General features: G+C 44.0%; 1 protein-coding gene across 2 annotated transcripts in view; it reads left to right on the top strand.

Annotated features, from left to right (window-relative positions):
• The window catches only part of SRGAP3 (SLIT-ROBO Rho GTPase activating protein 3), a 249,479-nt gene that overhangs the window by 219,950 nt on the left and 10,627 nt on the right, over positions 1-18,902 (top strand). For both annotated transcript variants that reach the window (XM_055344234.1, XM_055344236.1), the window contains exons 15-18: positions 3,191-3,325; positions 6,121-6,226; positions 6,444-6,671; positions 9,365-9,444. In XM_055344234.1, coding sequence (XP_055200209.1) covers positions 3,191-3,325; positions 6,121-6,226; positions 6,444-6,671; positions 9,365-9,444 — 549 coding nt within the window. The remainder of the gene's footprint in view (positions 1-3,190; positions 3,326-6,120; positions 6,227-6,443; positions 6,672-9,364; positions 9,445-18,902) is intronic.

The following is an 18,902-nucleotide window of genomic DNA, read 5'->3' on the forward strand; positions in this document are numbered from 1 at the left end:
AACTTTTGAACATGTGCTCTGGTCATACTTTTTAAAAGACTTTATTTATTTGAGAGAGAGAAAAATAGCAGAAGAGAGCATGAACAGGGGGCAGAGAAGGAGCAGACTCCCCGCAGAGCAGGGAGCCCAATGTGGGATCATGACCTGAGCTGAAGGCAGACACTTAATCTACTGAGCCACCCAGGTGCCTCTGGTCATACATTTTTAACAGCTTTATTGAGGTAGATACCATAAAGCTCACCCATTTTTAAAGTGTACAATTCAGCTGTTTATAGTATATTTACAGAATTGTCCAATCATCACCATAATCCAATTTCAGAAATTTTTCATCATCCCCCAAAAGAAACCTTGTATCCATTTGTAGTTACTCCCTATACCCCAGGCCCCCACCTTAGGCAACCACTAATGTACTTTCTATCTTTTGACCATACATCTTTAGTGGGATACATTCTGAGGACTAACCCCCCTATCCCCACAAAACAAAAACAAAAGCCCTGCAAAGAAACCTTAAATTTTATGTATTAGGTTTATTGTTAGTGGTGATATTATTATTAAAATTTTAAAACTATGTTTATATATATTATAGGATAAGGCAGATACAGAAATGCATTATTTTTTTTAAAGACTTATTTATGATAGACACAGAGAGAGAGAGGCAGAGACACAGGAGGAGGGAGAAGCAGGCTCCACGCCAGGAGCCTGATGTGGGACTCGATCCCGGGACTCCAGGATCACGCCCTGGGCCAAAGGCAGGCGCCAAACCGCTGAGCCACCCAGGGATTCCCACAGAAATACATTATTAATGGAATTCAGAACCAAGATTTTCACTAAGAAAAGTGAAATACCAATATAAAATAAATGAAGGTAAAGAAAATCTTGAATCTTAAATATGAATTGGAAATAACTGTGAACTCATGAAAAAAAATATGTATTCTCCTATCCACTAAAGTCTTAGAAGCTTTTTTCTAAAGATTTTATTTATATATTGATAAGAGACACAGAGAGACAGAGGCAGAGACACAGGCAGAGGGAGAAGCAGGCTCCCTGTGGAGAGCCCAATGTGGGACTCGATCTCGGGACCCCAGGATCACGCCCTGAGCCAAAGACAGACGCTCAACCACTGAGCCACCCAGGTGTTCCAACAAACTCTTCATAGCACTTTTATACCACTGAGCGCATCTAGAACTTAGATCTTGCTTTCTAAATACCATTGTCTACAAAAAGCAAACAGAGCTTCTTGGAGAAATGTTTGATTTCAGATCTGGGTCAAGGAAAGTACAAGGTGATCCATGAACATCTTTTTTTTTATAAATTTTTTTTAATTTTTATTTATTTACGATAGTCACACACACAGAGAGAGAGAGAGAGGCAGAGACATAGGCAGAGGGAGAAGTAGGCTCCATGCACCGGGAGCCCGACGTGGGATTCGATCCCGGGTCTCCAGGATCGCGCCCTGAGCCAAAGGCAGGCGCCAAACCGCTGCGCCACCCAGGGATCCCCATGAACATCTTTTGTGCCAGAAAGCAAGGAAGTGCTCAGTGGAAGTCACATATAAAGGACATTTGTCCCTGGAAAAATTAGGGATAATCTGAGTATCCCAAAGAATAGTGATGGTGATGGATTATGACACACTAAAGTAAAAACTACAAAAGCAATTCCATAAAGATGATAAATAACAACAACAATGATAATAATAGAAAAAGTTAAGAGGGCATGCAGAAACCTCCTCTTTACGGAAGAATGCCAGCTACTAAATGTAGAATGAAAGAGCTAGAAAAATATCATTTTGCAACCCAGGATAATAATTGATTTAGGTTAAGATCATCATTGGATGTTAAAAGCATTGGGTGAAACATGTTGAGTATGATGGCATGCACTTAGATCATTTGGTTCTTTTCAAAAATATTTTTTACACTTATTATTACAAAGGAGAAAATAAACCTTTATAATGCAGAGATCTGGAGTTCACCCCCTTAATCCATTGATCAAACTTAGCATCACCAGCCTCAAGACAGGCTGACATTATGTGTCTTTGGATACAATAAGGTGTTCATAACATCACCCGTGCACTATTCTTGCCAAAAATGTTTAACTTAAATCTAATCATGAGAGGGGTGCCTCGGTGGCTCAGTCAGTTAAGCATCTGCCTTCAGCTCAGGTCTTGATCTAGCCAGAGTCCTGGGATGGAGCGTCACATTGGGCTCCTTGCTCAGCGTGGAGCCTGCTTCTCCCTCTGACTGCTGCTCCTGCTGCTTGTGCTCTCTCTCTGTCAAATAAATGAATAAAATCTTTAAAAAAAATCTAATCATGAGGAAATAAAAAAATCCATAATGGGAAGCATCCCATAAGACAACTGGCCTAGACTTCTCAGAAGAGACATTATAAAAAAAACTAACAATAAAAAAATGTTGGGTCCTCAAAAGACTAAGGATACATAACAACCAAATGAATTTTGTGCCTGTTGACTAGAGCTTAGCCTTTGAAAAAATTCTCTGAAAGACAGGACAATTGGGAATGTTTGAATGTAGGCTGTATATGAGATGGTGTTTTGGAACTATTGTTAATTTTCTTAGTGTAAAGATGTTCTGTAGCTATGTAGGAGAATATGCGTACGAGAAATGTGTCGAAGTACTTAGTGATATGTCGTGGTGTCTAAAAAGTACTCTCAAATCATTGAGCAATAATAAATATGAGTAAAGAGAGAAGGCAAATACGGCAAGATGAGTGTAAGTTAATGAGCATGAGTGAAGGGTGATGGATGTTCAGTATTTTATTTTCACAATATTTCCATTGATTTGAACATTTTTAAAATTAGTTACAGGGAGAACTCTAAACTTGTTCTATCAAGGAGGCTGCCCCGGGGCAGCCCTGGTGGTTTAGCGGTTTGGTGCTACCTTCAGCCTAGGGCATGATCCTGGGGACCCAGGATCAAGTCCCACATCGGGCTCCCTGCATGGAGCCTGCTTCTCCCTCTGCCTGGGTCTCTGTCTCTCTCTCTCTCTCTCTCTCTCTCTCTCTCTGTGTGTGTGTGTCTCATGAATAAATAAATAAAATCTTAAAAAAAAAAAAAAAGGAGGTTGTCCCATCTGCTGCTTCTCTGGTTCAGCCTGGACCAGGCCATCCTTCCTGATAATTGCACATTTTCCTGCCTCCTTACCAAGCTGAAATATCATCTCCTGTTTCCTCTCAGGCGAAGACCCCCTTGTGGATGATCAAAATGAGCGAGATATCAATTCAGTCGCTGGTGTTTTAAAACTGTATTTCCGAGGACTGGAAAACCCACTCTTTCCTAAGGAAAGGTTTCAAGATTTGATATCTACTATTAGTAAGTATTCCTTAGGTGGACTGGTAGAATGATGAGTTGTGTGACATACCTTTATTGAAGCTGTACTGTGGACTCATCACTGTGTTAGGCACATGGGAGGGATGGTATGAAAGAAGCGGTATGACCCTTGTTCTCATAGAATTTAAAACCTAGTTGTAGAGATAACAAGATGGTTTATATTGGACAATGGCATGTACAGCCCTGGGTATGGAATGAGCTCAGAAGAGAAGAGGCAGACAGAAACTTGGCTTTGCAGATCGCAGCTGAGAGAGTGATATGAGCAGAGCCTTCCAAGAGTGGACACAGAGCATCCTGGGAAGAATTTGAGGACTAATGGGACCAGTAGGAGGGTGTCCCAGACAGTGCATGGTGCAAGAGGCTGAAAGGGTAACAGAGCAAGAGGGGAGAAGTGCAAGGATTTGGAACTTTTCTCCTTAGGTAATAGGGAGCCATAGAGGGGTTGGGAGTCAGGTCAACAACATGATAGACAAGTAAAATGGTGAAAATTAGTTGACTGTGGGCATCTTCTAATGTCATGAGCCATCGGAGTTCTCCTTGACAGGTATTTCTGTGGATGAAGGCAGGAGCCCAGTGTAGGGGGCTGAAGTAAAGGCACCTTGACTGTAAGATACCCAAATCCAAGGCAACATTTGAGAAATTTTTAGAAATAAACTCTTAATGTTACAATATGAGAATCTTAGTATTTTAGAGTAAACTGATTTACAGAAAACTGCCACACACCCAGTATTACTAGGGATGCTTCTCACAATGATCTGAGAGGGATTTGCAGCCTGGAAAGTGCTCCAGTGGGTGGGAGGCTTCAAGCCTCTTGCCTGCCTTGTATAACAGACCCTTTCTCTACCCTGCTGCCCTCCACACTACTTCCTGCTCATCTCTCCAGATCCACTTCAAGCTCCAAAGCACCCCCAGAAATTCCAGGCCACAAAGGCCCAACCCTATCTGAGCCCATGTCACAGGCTCAGCCAATGTTTCCAGATGCTCCATTAGTCTAGTTCCTGAGCAGAGCCCTGAGTGGACCTGGATTGTTGACCTCTGGTATAAGCTCATAACATTGCATACCTTGGATCACACTTGGGGAAAAAAAAAATAAATCCCTTCTCAGTTCCCTCTCAAACCCTGTGATTACATGAGGGAGAAAATTTCAGAGGTCAGTTTCCCTTCTAAACAGAGAAATTGGGGTCTCAGTCTCAGAAACTTTTATATAGAATATCGCCTACCTATAATTTAGTAACATTGTTTTGCTTTCATTATATCTATTTTTATGTCAGCTCCTAATTATAGTAAGTGATCCTGCTTTCTCATTTACGGAGTGAGGTAAAACTTCCTTTGTGAATAAATATATTTAAGAAAAAAATGTATTTAAGTGGAGGTGGTACTAGGGTGCTAATGACTAAAGCTGAGGACACGGAGCAGCCTGTAGAAAGGGTGACAGAATCAAGACAGGTCTAAAAACCTTTAGCTCTGTGGGGAGGCTTGGGCAAGGTGCCTCAGTGCCAGACTTGAAGATAGGCTAGAGTGTGCTGGGCAGAGTAGAGAAATCACCAGTGTGTGCAAAGGCCCGGGGGCAGGAAGGCCTGCTGTGGGAGGGAGATGGTGGATAAGGCAGCCTGGCACAGAGTTCCTTGGTGGGGTGCTATTGGCATTTAGGGTAGAGCAAGCCTTATTGTGGGTCCCATGCATTCAGGACACTTGGCACCTTGACCCCTGGATCCCAAATGACAAGGGTACCCTCTAGTCACTGTGACAACCCCCAAAGAGTGCCCAGTGGTTTTGTTAATGCCCAGAGGATCACTACCACTCCATTGGAGAAGCATGGCTCTATATCATCTTCAGATACTTGGGGAGTGAGGGGCAGCAGCTGAGGTGAGGCAGGCTAGGTTGGTTGAAGCCCTGCTGTGAAAGGCCTGGGACACAGAGGAGAAATCGTGTTTTAGGAGGAACATGCTGACAGAATGTGGAGGCTGGGGCAGCCCGGGTGGCCCAGCGGTTTAGCGCCTGCCTTCGGCCAAGGGCATGATCCTGGAGTCCCGGGATCGAGTCCCACGTCAGGCTCCCTGCATGGAGCCTGCTTCTCCCTCTGCCTGTGTCTCTGCCTCTCTCTCCCTCTCTGTGTCTCTCATAAATAAATAAAATCTTTAGAAAAAAAAAAAAGAATGTGGAGGCTGGAGGGAGGGGCTGTGTGAGAAAAACATGTTTTCTGCGAAAGAAACTGACATAGGCGTGTGTACCAGCCCTGAAGACACACATGAGAACTCCGGCAGCTGAGCCTTTGCGCCAGCTTTCCCGCCCCACAAGGCAAAGCCCACAAAGCGCTTCTCCTCACCAAGCCCATTTGCTCTCCCACCCCTCGCCTGACTGACAAAAATACCAGTGTCTCTCTGTCGAGGACTGACCTGAAGATGCCAAGCTCGTTGGCCAATATATAGCTCTTAGAGTTGGTTATTTATTCAACACTGGTTTCCCACCTACTATGTGCTGTGCCTGTGGCGTAGCTGGTGCTCATAAAGAGGTTAACAAAGCATGGTCCATGCCTCTATTCATCAGGACTCATAGGCCTCAGGTGACAGAAACTCGACTTATACTGGCTTCATCCATCAAAGAGAATGTGTTGACTCACATGCTTGCTCTGAGTGGCCAGCCCAGGGTCACAGATCAATCCCCAGAACTGAGAGAACTGGCTGCCCCTGAACCATATGGACTGATCTAGGAGCAGATGTTGTCTACCTGGCTCTCTGAGGATGAAAGACGCCCTGAGAAGCCCCTTTGTATTACAGAACTGGAGAACCCAGCTGAGAGGGTACACCAGATCCAGCAAATCCTCATCACCCTTCCCCGGGTGGTCATCGTGGTCATGAGATACCTCTTTGCTTTCCTCAACCAGTGAGTTGCTGGGCCAAGTTGGCTGGGTGGGGGGCCCCCTTTGCCTCAGCGCTGGCCTCCTTTGGGAGGGGGAGTCCTGAGGCTTTTGCAGATGCAGCTGTTCCTAAAACAGAACATGGAGCCCTCCGGGAGTTGCGTAGAGCCCTCAAACGAAAGAACTCACAGGGGGGAAGATTCACCTCTTCCAGGTGACTTGTGAGTACCTCCTTTCTTGTAGCCTCTCGCAGTATAGCGACGAGAACATGATGGATCCCTACAACCTGGCCATCTGCTTCGGGCCCACCCTCATGCACATCCCTGATGGGCAGGACCCTGTGTCCTGCCAGGCACACGTCAACGAAGTCATCAAAACCATCATCATCCATCATGAAGCCATCTTCCCCAGCCCCCGGGAGCTAGAGGGACCTGTGTATGAAAAATGCATGGCTGGAGGGGAAGAATATTGGTAAGATTCCATTCTTCTTAATATTATTATTATCATAATCACTGTTGTTGTTGCTGTTGAACAGGAGCAGTAAGAAACCCTCCGATTTTCTTACTGCTTTATAGTCTGTATTCCCATATGCATTTTCTCATTTGAGCTTTGCCGCAGCCTTATAGGAGAGATAGTTGCATCAGCCAAGACTCTCTTTTGGTTTATAAGGGACAGAAATACAATTCAAACTGGTTGAGCTAAGTGGGAAGTTATTGTTTTACTTTACATAACTCAAAAGTCTAGGATCATGGCTTCAGGTATAGCTGGATCCAGGAGTTCAAATATTATCATCAGGACTTGGTCCTGCAATCCCTAGCCCTTGGCTCTGCTTTCTTCTGTTTTGGCTTCAGTCTCAAGCAGTCTCTCCCTTGCTGGCTTCAGGAAGGCATCTGGTAACTCCAGATTTAGAGTACATTCTCTCAGCAGCCCCAGTAGAAAAAGGGCTGCTTCTTCCCAAGTGTCCCAACACAAATCCAAGCCTCCCTTGCTGAGGCTCAGGTCTGGTCAACAAATCACACTGATTAGGAGATGTCAAGCTGTCATTAGCCAGGTGAGTCACAAACCTATCTCAGGCAGCAGGGGAGTGGATAATAATCACCACCTCAAGCCTGACAAAGTGAGTTCATGTTCTTTGAGAGCTTCACGCCAGGTCAGCAATTGGTAGTTCGGCACATTTGTGTACCTGGTCTTGAAAGAAAAATTTTAGAACCTAATCTAAGGGCTGACTGCTTTCCCCAGACTAAGACCTTAAAATGTAGTAAAGGTAGGAAATTGTTTCAAATGTGAATTCAGAAAACATTTCTGACAACTGACAAAGACCAGCCGAAGAGTTCCTGTTCATTCTTTATTCCCAATCCAGGACAACACAGGGCCGTGTGTTTAGGTATTCCCCATACTGCTTTCAGCTAGGTGCCTATAGGGGATTTCATCTTTTGATTATCAAAGCGTTCCTGGACTCCTGAATTGCTTCAAAGAAGGGAGACATTCCATCCCCTCTGTTTTCCACCCCATCCGCCATAGAAATGTCACACCCTGCTGTCTTGTCATCACAGCTCTGTAACCTTGTTTGTGGCACCAGGAGCAAGTCTGCTCCTGTTCTGTAACAGAAACATTACGCAGCCAGCAAGTATACTCTCTGGACAAAGAGAAGCTTTTCACGCAGCGTTTGCATCACCAGTTCTCTTTCCTGGCTGCAATATATATAATTAGTGTTCTAGGAAGGGTCCTCAAGAGCAGTTGTACTTACCAAAGAACAATATATAATAACCACACTTGTCTTAAGCCCGTTTATGTCCCATGAGAAAGGAAAGCTATTCATTACATTGGAGGTATTTTTGAAGCCAAAATGGGGGCTTTGGCTGAGGGTCTTACCGTAGTGGACAACATTCATTCATTCAACAGATGGACAGATGGTTGCTGAGTGTCTGTCCTAGGCCAGGCCCTGGGCAGCAGGGCGGGAATGTAACCCAAACAAGATTAATCTCTGATGCAGGGAGCTCTGTTGGAGAAGGGAATAGGCAGTTTCAGAAGGGGAGCTCCCTGAGCCAATGTAGTGAAGTCAGAAAGGGCTTCCTGGAGGAAATGATGACTTACCTGAGGCCTGTAGGATGAACAGGAGTCAGCCAGAAGAGGAGTGGGCAAAGAATGTTCTGGACTTGGAACATCCAGTAAAATGGAAAGTGGTTCTGTGTGGCTAGAGGGTTGTATTCGCCAAGGGAATGGTGAGGGAGGAGACTACGCAGGCCAGCAGGAGCTATGTTATGAAAGGTCTTAAGCCATTGTACAGAGTCTGGACCTTATCCAGGAGGCAATGGAAAATTTTTCATAATGAAATTCATATTTTCTCAAATGCCATTGCAAACGGTACCTCCTCCAAGAAGCCTTCCCTGAGCAGGTCCCCTCTGCTGTTCTTGTCTCTGCTCATTTGCTCCTATATAACACATTTCAACTTGCAGCAGTTTTATTTCCTGGCCCATGAGGGCAGAGTCTGTACCCACTTACCCATCAGCACATCCCTCCTACCTAGCAAAGTGCCTGGTATATATTAGGACTCCATCAATGGCTCAGTTAGAAAACTGACTAGAAGCCTCAAGAAGCTTATAATGTAGAGAAGGGTTAGTGGCTGGTGAACTTATCTCAGTGTATTAGTAACAAATTTGACAGGCCTGGATTCACTCTACTTCCTTCCATGCCTTCTGCTGGTACCACCTGGACTGGCCCGGGCTTTTGCACACAGCATCATGAGGCAGCCCTGAGAACCCTGCTCCTTGTGAGCTTCACTCCCACCTTGCTGGGCGTGTCACATCCTGTGTAAGACATGGAACCAGGTTAGACGAATGACTCACAGTACTTCCAAAATTCCTTCCTGTTTTGGCCTGTGGTCCTTCTAAGGATAAATGCCAGGGTTTTACACTGCCCTCTGGGTCTTATGGAACTCGTAGGAATTGGCAGCACAGTGGATTTCAGGGCTGGGGAAGGTTATTCAGGATAGCGGTTTTCTATTAGGAGGGTCCATGGGTGGTCAGATGGATAAGGCAGGACAGTGCAGGCCTGGGCCTGATCCGGGTCAAGCACAGAGGTGGGCTGGGCTGGCACTTAAGAGAAGCTGAGGACAGTGTGAGGGTGCAAAGCCCAACAAGTGTCCTTCCCGTGTTTCCTTGCAGTGACAGTCCACATAGTGAGCCAGGGACTATTGATGAAGTTGACCACGACAATGGTACAGAGCCTCACACCAGTGATGAAGGTGAGTGAGGGGGGTTCTGGGGCCTCTCACGCTGACTCATGCCTATACAACCTCTGGTCTGGTCCACAAAACCCCCCAGCCCCCTCTAGCTTTACAAGTCGGCACATTGCCCTTCAGAATAGATGAGGGCCCAGAAAGACCTTGGAGACTGTGTGGTGCCATTCACCACACTCCTACCTGCCTGTCTCTTCCCTTTCCATGTCCTGCCTGGCCTGAGTGCAAATCCTAAGTGACAAGAGTTTGCTAAGTAGGAAGCACACTTTGCTCCCTGTTCTTCCCCTGTTCTGCATCCAGCCTGTGCTAAGACTTGGAGCACTTTGATGAAAGACACATGGGCCATTGAGGAGCTCCCAGTCTCGTTACCCAAAACATTAGGAGCAGCTCTCCATGATGCACAGAAAGTGTCCCCTGTGTTTGAGTGCCCCAAAGATGAAGCCAGGCAGTGAGGATTCAGTGAAGTGCTGGTGGGAAAGAGGGAAAGGGGGACTGGGCTTTGAGAGACTCATAGGGACCCTTCCTCCCTTTCTAGACAAGAAGAGAGTTGGGTTCATCTCTAGGAAACCTGGACCATGTAGACAAGCAATCTGAATAATATGGGCCCAGAGCCAGTGAATCCATTAGATGGAATAGGCACGGTGCCCAGGGTCCTTGGTCCTTCTAAGAACTCATGAAAATGTTTTAGTTTCTTTTAAAATAGTGAGGAAGAAGAAGTATGATCCAGCCTGCATTATACTCTTCTTTATGCCAGTTAAAGTATAAAAAAAAAAATTAACTTTTTTTTTAGTGGACAGAGTCCCATGCAAACAAAAGTGCTTGGGACCCATGAATAGTTATACCGCAGTCCTGTGGAGACCACATATAACCCTCCTTTCTTCCTGTGATAGTTTTACTTTGGACAATTTTCATTATTTAGCAGTTATTTTATGGGCTTCTGTGTTTCCCTCTGGGAGAGTCCAGGCCCTGTTGACCACCATTTTTGTCAGGAGACTTGGTATGTAGTACTCAGGTATGATTTCTGGGAGCTGGTGAAAGAGATGGTTCCACCAATTGGTGGGTTTGTACTTGCTAATGACAGATACTCAAACGGACTTAAGCATTAAAGGCCTCAGATCATATACCTGAAAAATCCCAGGGCAGGCATAGCTTCAGGCATGGCTGAATCCAGGAGCCTAGTTGATCTTATTAGGAATTTGTCTCCATCTTCCTGTTCTGCTTCCCTCTGTTTTGGCTTCATACTCAGGTAGGATATCCCTGTGTGGTGGCTTTGGCAGTTCCAGGCTTTTGTTGTCCTTTTGCCCAAAGTCCTTTTCATCATGGTTTTAAGAAAGCTCCTGGGGTAGAGTCTCACTGGACTGCCTTGACTCACACACCCTGCTGAGAACCAATCGCTGTGGCCCAAGAGGGAACCCATGGGTCTGGCCTGAGTCCCAGGTTGGGAAGGGCATATCTAGTGGTAATGTTCAATTCTGCAGAATCCTCAGAGGCTCAGCTCGTCCTGAGCTGAGGAAGACGTCCTGCAGAGCCTTTGTTTGGAGATGTGAAGCCTGTCATGTTCTGCTTGTTTGTGGCGATCTGGTTTCCTTTCCTTTCCTTTTTTTTTTTTTTAAGATTTTATTTATTTATTCATGAGAGACACACAGAGAGAGGGAGGAGAGGCAGAGACACAGGCAGAGGGAGAAGCAGGCTCCATGCAGGGAGCCTGACGTGGGACTTGATCCCGAGTCTCCAGGATCATGCCCTGGGCAGAAGGCAGGCGCTAAACCGCTGAGCCACCCAGGGATCCCCATCGATTTGGTTTTCTCTTGCCTTCTCTTCTGTCCCTTGCCCTACCATGTCCAGCTTTTCTCCTTTTCCCTTCTTGTTCTATCTGTTGTTTGCTTGATTTCTCTGTGTGTGTGTATGTGTGTGGAGCTCCCTCTTGCTCTAGATCTTGTTCTCAGTCTCTCTTCTCCTATTGGGGGGACAACAACTCCTGTCCAATAAGACAGACTGATTTTTCAGCATTAATATCTGTTAGTACTACTACTGGGGGAGGCAAATGTGTTTGCAGGAGGCTGGGTCAGGCGCCCACTGAGGACCCTCGCAGCCCACCTTCCTGGGGGCTGAGGTCGCTGCCCATCATCCCACACATAGCCTGGGAGGTGGAAGACTGCTGTGGGCACCAGGACTCAGGAGGAGGGACAGACAGAACAGATCTTGCTGGGTGCACGAAGAAGCAGCCACAGGGCACCCCCGGCAGGCTTCACCCTGAAACAAGGAGAAGCCCTCACAAAATGCTGCCTCCCTCCTCTCAGAGTAGAGGCATACAATATCCCCGCAACAGGCTAAGTCAGAGCTTCTTGTCTGCTTCCAGGACGGTCCCTTCTTCTCAGTTGTTCTTTGTCAGGTTGCTGGTTTCTGAAAATGACAAAGACAGAAAGATCAGAAGGGCAACAGCCAGCTTCAGGAGAGCCAGTTTCAGGCTCCTTCACGGTTCTCATTGCTTCCTGTGTATTGGTGGTGGCTGCTGAATCAGGAGCATTCTTGGGAGGAAAATTAATTACATTTCCTAAATACAACTTCATACCTCAGTTTCCTTATCTGTAAAATGGAAATGACAACACCAAGAGAATTGTGGCCTAGGGTAGAATGAGGTAACCTACATGAAGGAGCTGAGCACAGTGTCTGGGACAACCAGGAGGGTAGGAAGCAATATACTCCGTCCAGTATAAATCCCTCCTAATTCTGATCAAGAAACTGAGTCCAGGGACTTTTATAGATCTTACTGCTCATTGGCAGCCTAAACCTCTATCTACTTTCCTCTAAGACATTTCACTTGGGGGATCATCAGTGTTTCTGTTTCTCTTGAAAACAGCCTTATGAATGGAGCCCAGCAGACTTTGAAGGTCAAGTCCCCCAGAAAACCACGACCCCATGTCTTTGTGATAGATGGTTCACCCAATGAGCGACCAACCAAACTGGAGGAAAAACTTATTTTGGGGCCTTTCCGTTCTCAACATATTCTGTACCTAACTGATGCCTGCTGCCCTGTCTTGAGTCTATTAGCACATCCTGGGTAGACATCTGGAAAATCCATTTGTCCTTGCTTTTTGGTCTCCAAGATTTATAAAGAAGCTATGGTTAGGCTAAGAACCCTTGATTGTCAGAACTAAGCCAAGTGAAAACATTGAGGCAGCTTGTCAATAGCAACTTTATTAATTGGATGCTAAATGAGGAACGAGGCTGCCTGATAAAGAAACTACTAAAATCAGTAACAGAAACATGATCATATAGTTACAATGTGTCAGTTTCCAATTATAATTACACCACCATTCTCCCCCTGTATTTTCCCAAAATTCTCCCAGTTGCCTTTCACTCCTTTCCCCTCATCTACATCTGGACAGCCATGAAGTCATTAACTCTTTGGCCATATCAGTGGTCCACAAATAGGCTTTAGGAGGTCCATGCTCACAAGATGTGAGCAACATCTTATTTCCGTTGGAATGGATGCCTTTGAGAAGAGGTACATAGTTTTCATCAGATTGTTCTAGGTATCTACTAGAAATCAGGATAAGATTTCTATTTACGTGCAGTTCATGATATTTCCTTTAATAAAAAAAATGTCAAGCACGCAGAAAAGTGGATGGAAATTGTATAGTGCACACGTATAAACCTACCAAATTGTAGAAAGCTACCTAGTTTCTACAATTGTTAACATTTTGTTATATTTGTGATATTGTGTATCTATCCATCTATCAATCTATCTTAATACATTTCGAAGTACATTGCTGTCATCAGTGTGGTCTCCCTCTAAACACAGCAACATGCAACATTACATGCAACAGGAGTCAATATTGTTTATGGTTCTTTGGTTGGAGTAAAATTGCATACACTGAAAGGTATAAGTCTTAAGTCTATCATTCCCTGAGTTTTTATAAACAAAAAAACTTGTGTAAACTCAAACTCTGACCAACCTATAGAACATGTCCAACACCCTAGAAAGTTCCTTCCTGTACTTTTCCAGTCAGTTCCTCTGTACTCCAAAAGCCCAAGAAGCAACCAGTGACCTGATTTATTTTTTTCATCACAGATGAATTCTAGATTGCCTGTTCTAGAACTTCATATAAATGGAATTGTACAGAATAGTGTCTGTTGGTTGCGGCTTCTTTCATTCAGCACAATGTTTAGAGATTTATCCATGTTGTAAGTAGTAGCCGAGATTCCCTTGGCATAAACCACCAGTTCACACTCAAACACTCACTTCTCCCTAAATCATGGCCACCATTCCTGTAAGAGATAAAGAACAAGGAAAAGTGAGAACAGCATGGCCCCTTCACTGCTTACTTGGCTACTGCTCCTAACCCCTAGTGCAGAGGTAGAAAACTGGCCCGGGCCACGTGGCTTAGACCCAGAACCTAAGAAGGCCTCTCCCTTCCTCTTTTATTTTAACCAGTCTATTGGGATATAATTCACGTACTATGCAGTTCATCCCTTTAGAATATACAATCCGAAGGCTTTAAGATTTTATTTATTTATTTATTTATTTTTAAATAATCTCTACACCCAACATGAGGCTCGAACCCATGGCCTTGAGATCAAGAGTTGCAGGCTTCCTGCCTGAACAGCCAGGCACCCCTCAGTGGCTTTAATGTATTCATAGATATGTGCATCCATGACCACAGTTAGTTTTTATCACCACACAAAGAAATTCCATGCCCTTAGCTGTCATTCCTTATCTTCCTGTCCCCTCCACATTTCTTCCCAGCCCAAAGCAACCACTAATCTACTTTCTGTCTCTGTGGATTTATCTGTTTTGGACATTTCAATGGAATCATGCAATATATGACCTTTGTATCTGGCTTCCTTCACTCAGCATGATGTTTTCCATGATCATCCTATTGTTGCAGGTATCTGGAATTTATGCCTTTTTATGGCTGAATAATATCCCATTGTCACATTTTTGTCAGTTGATGGACATTTGGGTTGTTTCCACTTTTTTGGCTGTGATGAATAATGCTCTTATAAACATTTGTGTACAACTTTTGTACAGATATTTATTTTTGTTTTATTTTTTAATTTTTTCTTATATACCTAGGAGTAGGACTGCTGGGTCATACAGTAGCTCAGTGTTTAATCATTTAAGGAATGTGCCAGAGTGGTTTCCAAAGTGACTTTTCCATTTCATATTACCACCAGCAGTATGTGATTTTTGTCAACACTTGTTACCATTTGACCTTTCGATTCTATCCATCCTAATGTGTGTGAAGTGGTATCTCACTGAGGCTTTAATTTGAATTTCTCTTATGACTAATGATGCTGAGCATCTTTTCATATGCTTATTTATCATTTGCATATCTTCCTTGGAAAAATGTCTCTTCAGATCCTTTGCCCATTTTAAAATCTGGCTATTTGTGGGGTTTTTTTTATTATTGAGTTGTAAGCACTCTTTATATATTCTAGATATAAGTTCCTTATCAGATATATGATTTGCAAACATGTTCTGTGGGCTTTTTCACTTTCTTGATGATGTCCTTTGAAGCACAGAAGTTTTCTAACTTTGATGATAACCAATTCATCCATTTTTTCTTTTTGTTGCTCATGTTTTTGGTGTTACATTTGAGAAAGCTTCAGCAAATCCAAAATCATGAATATTTACCCCATGTTTTTTTCCCAGAGTTTTAAATTTTAGGTCTATGTTTAGGTAATTCCTTTTGAGTTAGTTTTTGTTTATGGTGTAAGGGTTCAATTCTGTTCTTTCTTTGTGTGTGACTATGCAGTTGTCCCATCACCATTAGTTGCAAGATAATTCCTTCCCTCATTGAGTGATCTTGGCTCCCTCATAAAAAATCAGTTGACCATAGATGTAGGGGGTTATCTCTGGACTTTCAGTTCTATTCACCTGAACTGTATATGTCTGTCCTTGTGCCAGCACCACACTATCTTGATTACTGTTGCTTTGTAGTAAGTTTTGAAATCAGGAAGTGTGAGTCCTCTAATTTTGTTCTTCTTTCTTCAAGGGTTTTTTTTTTGGGGGGGGGTACTATGGGTTCTTTGCAATTCCATATAAATTTTAGAGTCAGCTTGTCAGTTTCCACAGCGAAGTCAGCTGGCATTCCAATAGGGATTGCAGTGAACATGTAGATCAGTTTGAAAGTCTTGCCATCTTAACAGTGTTATTAAGTCTTCTGATCCATGCATGACACATCATTTCAACTCAGCCTCAGTTTCCTCCTCTGTAAAATGAGGATAACACTGCACATATTATTGTGACAATTAAACGTGATAATGTAAGTAGAACATTTAATGCATAATAAAAGCTTAATTTGTTCATGCAAGTGATATGGAGAGCCATCTCATCCTGGAGACTGTTCTAGAAGTGGGAAAATAGCATGTTATAAAACAAAAACCCCTGTCCTAATGGGCCTCACATTTTAGTAGGAAAGATCAACAATAAACAAATTTTCAGACTACATGTGCAGACACACACAAGTTCAGGTTGTGCTAAGTGCTGTGAAGACGAATAAAGCAAGGGAAAATGTAGAGTGATTTGACAGTATTTTTATAGTTGAGGGTAGCCAACTCCTTTCACCTTGCTAAAGCAAAGACATTTGAGTGCAGACCTGGAATAAAATGAGGAAATGGCACACAAGGGTCAATAAATATTTATTGAATGTGAATGAATGCAAATATCTGGGAGAACAGTATCCCAGGGAGAGGTGATAATAAGAGCAAAGGTCCTACAGCAAGAAAAGGCTTGGAATTTTTAAAAGCATCAAGAAGGCTCTATGAATATTTATGTTATAGTGTTTAGAGGTAAAGTGTACCGATGTCTGCAACTTACTTTAAAATTCACTAAAAAATAAGATAGAAGATGGATACATACGTGATAAAGCTAATACACTAAAATGTTAAGTGTAGAATTTAGATGGCAGGTCTATACACGTTTACTTTCACCTTTACTTGGTGTTTGAAAAATGTCAGAATCCAGTGTTGGAGGAGTAACATTAAGAAGGCTTGTGAGGGGTGTCTGGGTGGCTCAGTGGTTGAGCATCTGCCTTTGGCTCAGGTCATGATCCTGGGGTCCTAGGATCAAGTCCTGCATCAGGCTCCCTGTGGGGAGCCTGCTTCTCTCTCTGCCAATGTCTCTGCTTCCCTCTGTGTCTCTCATGAATAAATAAATAAAATCTTAAAAAAAAAAAAAAGAAGAAGAAGAAGATGACGAAGGCTCATGAGGCCATGAGGGAGGTAATGAGTGAGGGAGAAAGGTAGGGAGCGAAGCTGCAGAGGCCTCCAGGCCCAGAGCACGAAGGGGCCTCAGCAGCCATGAGAAGACATCTGGGATTGGCTGCAAGCATAGCAGGAAGCCTTCAGAGGGATTTCAACAAAAGAGTTTCATAATCCGATTATGATTTTAAAAGATTCCTCTGACTGCCATGGGGAGACATGGCTCTGCCAAGCACAAATGAAAGCAGGGATGCCTGGTAGAAGGACAGTGGCAGTCTGGACCAGGGCAGTGGCACTGGAGGTGCCAAGACAGGTCCAATTCAGGGGATGCTTCAGAGAATTTGCTGATAGCTTAGACATGTGGTGTTCAAGAGCTACACTTTGGCCTGAGCAAGCGGGCAGACGGTTTTATTTCCCAAGATGGGGGAAGATGAGAGAATTAAGTAAGTTTGGGGAGGGGTGCGTGGGAGAGTAATAAGGAGGAGAATCACGTTTTCTACTTCAGGTATGATAAACCCAAATAAGAGACTTCCTAATAAATAGTGGCTATGATTACTCTTTCTACCACACACGCTTACATAACTGCATCTGCAAACATACATGCCCTCTCTCGGCCTGTAGCTCAGTTCTGCTCCCTCCTCCTCTTTTCTTCTTTTCTCTCCCTTACATTTCCCATTCCTCCTTGTTCCCCCCACTCCTAATTCCAGGCCATCCACAGTGACTGCTGGAGGCTCTAGAGATGTGGAAGGCAGGAACTAGACACCCAGACAGCTCCTCCTGGCAGGAGCAAACCTCTGCTCAGGTCAGCTTCTCCATCAGTGAGGGGAACCAGGCTCAAAGGACACCCTGGGGTGAAACCCTGAGAGCACACAGTCCTCTGGGTTCAGCTCCTGTCTTGCAAACCCTTCAACCTTTTTGTCTCTGTAGCTAGGCCAGCAGACAGGTGTTCAAGCAATGCTATAGCCAACAGCTGGTATAGGATCCAAAGAGGCAGCAGAGATGACAGAGATCTCCCCATTTTCCTGAGAAGGTAACTCTGAATCATGATCTGAGTTAATGTGGCCCATGTAGCTGTGCTGTCATCTTGCATCAACCGTGTCAGAATAACATTTAAACACATTTGTCAGGGAGCCAGCTGGGGAAGGCTGGCCTCGCTGCCTGAGGCCCACACCCTGTAGAAGGCTCTCCCAGGCACTGAGGACTAGGTGCATCTGCAAGCTGCCGCATCTCACAGGAGCACCGGGACGGTCTTCTTGAGCTACTGCTTACAGGAGGGGGGAACCCTAATGTACACAGGGGTGTGGTGGGGATTAATGGGGGAGATGAACAAAGGGGGTTCCTCCTTCTGCTCTTTGTGTTTCCATAATTAGAAAGTCCTTAGAAGTGTATCAGCTCTGATAACAACTTTCATATAGAGCTAACTACATGCCAGGCACTGTTGCAAGCACTTCATATACAGTAACTGATTTAATCCTCTCAACATCCTTATAAGCTGGATCCTATTAGTAGCCTTCCCATTTTACAGAAGAGGACACTGAGGCTTAGGAAGGAGAAATAAGTTCTTCAAGGTCACACAGCTAAAAAGTAGCAAAGCCAGGTTTTCTGGCCTTAACTCCTATAGGTGCAAGTAGGTGGCTGGATAGACAGATACGAGATGATCCATAAGGAGGAATGGAGCAATAGAGAGTCAGCGTAAGGAAGGTATCTGCAGGCTAGAGAGGACAGGGGTCAATTTCTTTACACTTTTGTTCTATTAGAATTCAACATATTTGTTACTTTATCTACGTAAATATATACATAAATATATATGATTTTTATAGCATTATACATCTTTGTGCTTGCTTTAAAGTATAAATACATTAATATTCACATACAGCCAGTTTTCTACCAAGTGTGAGCATCTCTTAGGGTACAGCTATAACACAGATTAAGTAAATCCTAGGCATTGCTCCCCTGTTCCCCAAAAAGTCTTTTCCCAAACTTCACTAGCTGTAGGGCTTTGGGAAAACCACATAAACTCTCTGTAGCTTAGATTTCTTGTCTGGACCTACCCCATAGGGTAAAGCCACTAGTAATTATAATCATCATCATAAGAGCTACTACCAACTGAACACCTCACGTGTCTGTACTATGCTGAGGACTTTCATACATCATGGCCTTTAAAAATCTATTAAAATCTAGTATATTTCTTACTTTTAAAATTAAGATATAATTGACAGGCACAACTGGGTAGCTCAGTGGTTGAGTGTCTGTCT

Source organism: Nyctereutes procyonoides, unplaced genomic scaffold, assembly GCF_905146905.1.
Source record: "Nyctereutes procyonoides isolate TBG_1078 unplaced genomic scaffold, NYPRO_anot_genome, whole genome shotgun sequence".
NCBI classification, from domain to species: domain Eukaryota; kingdom Metazoa; phylum Chordata; class Mammalia; order Carnivora; family Canidae; genus Nyctereutes; species Nyctereutes procyonoides.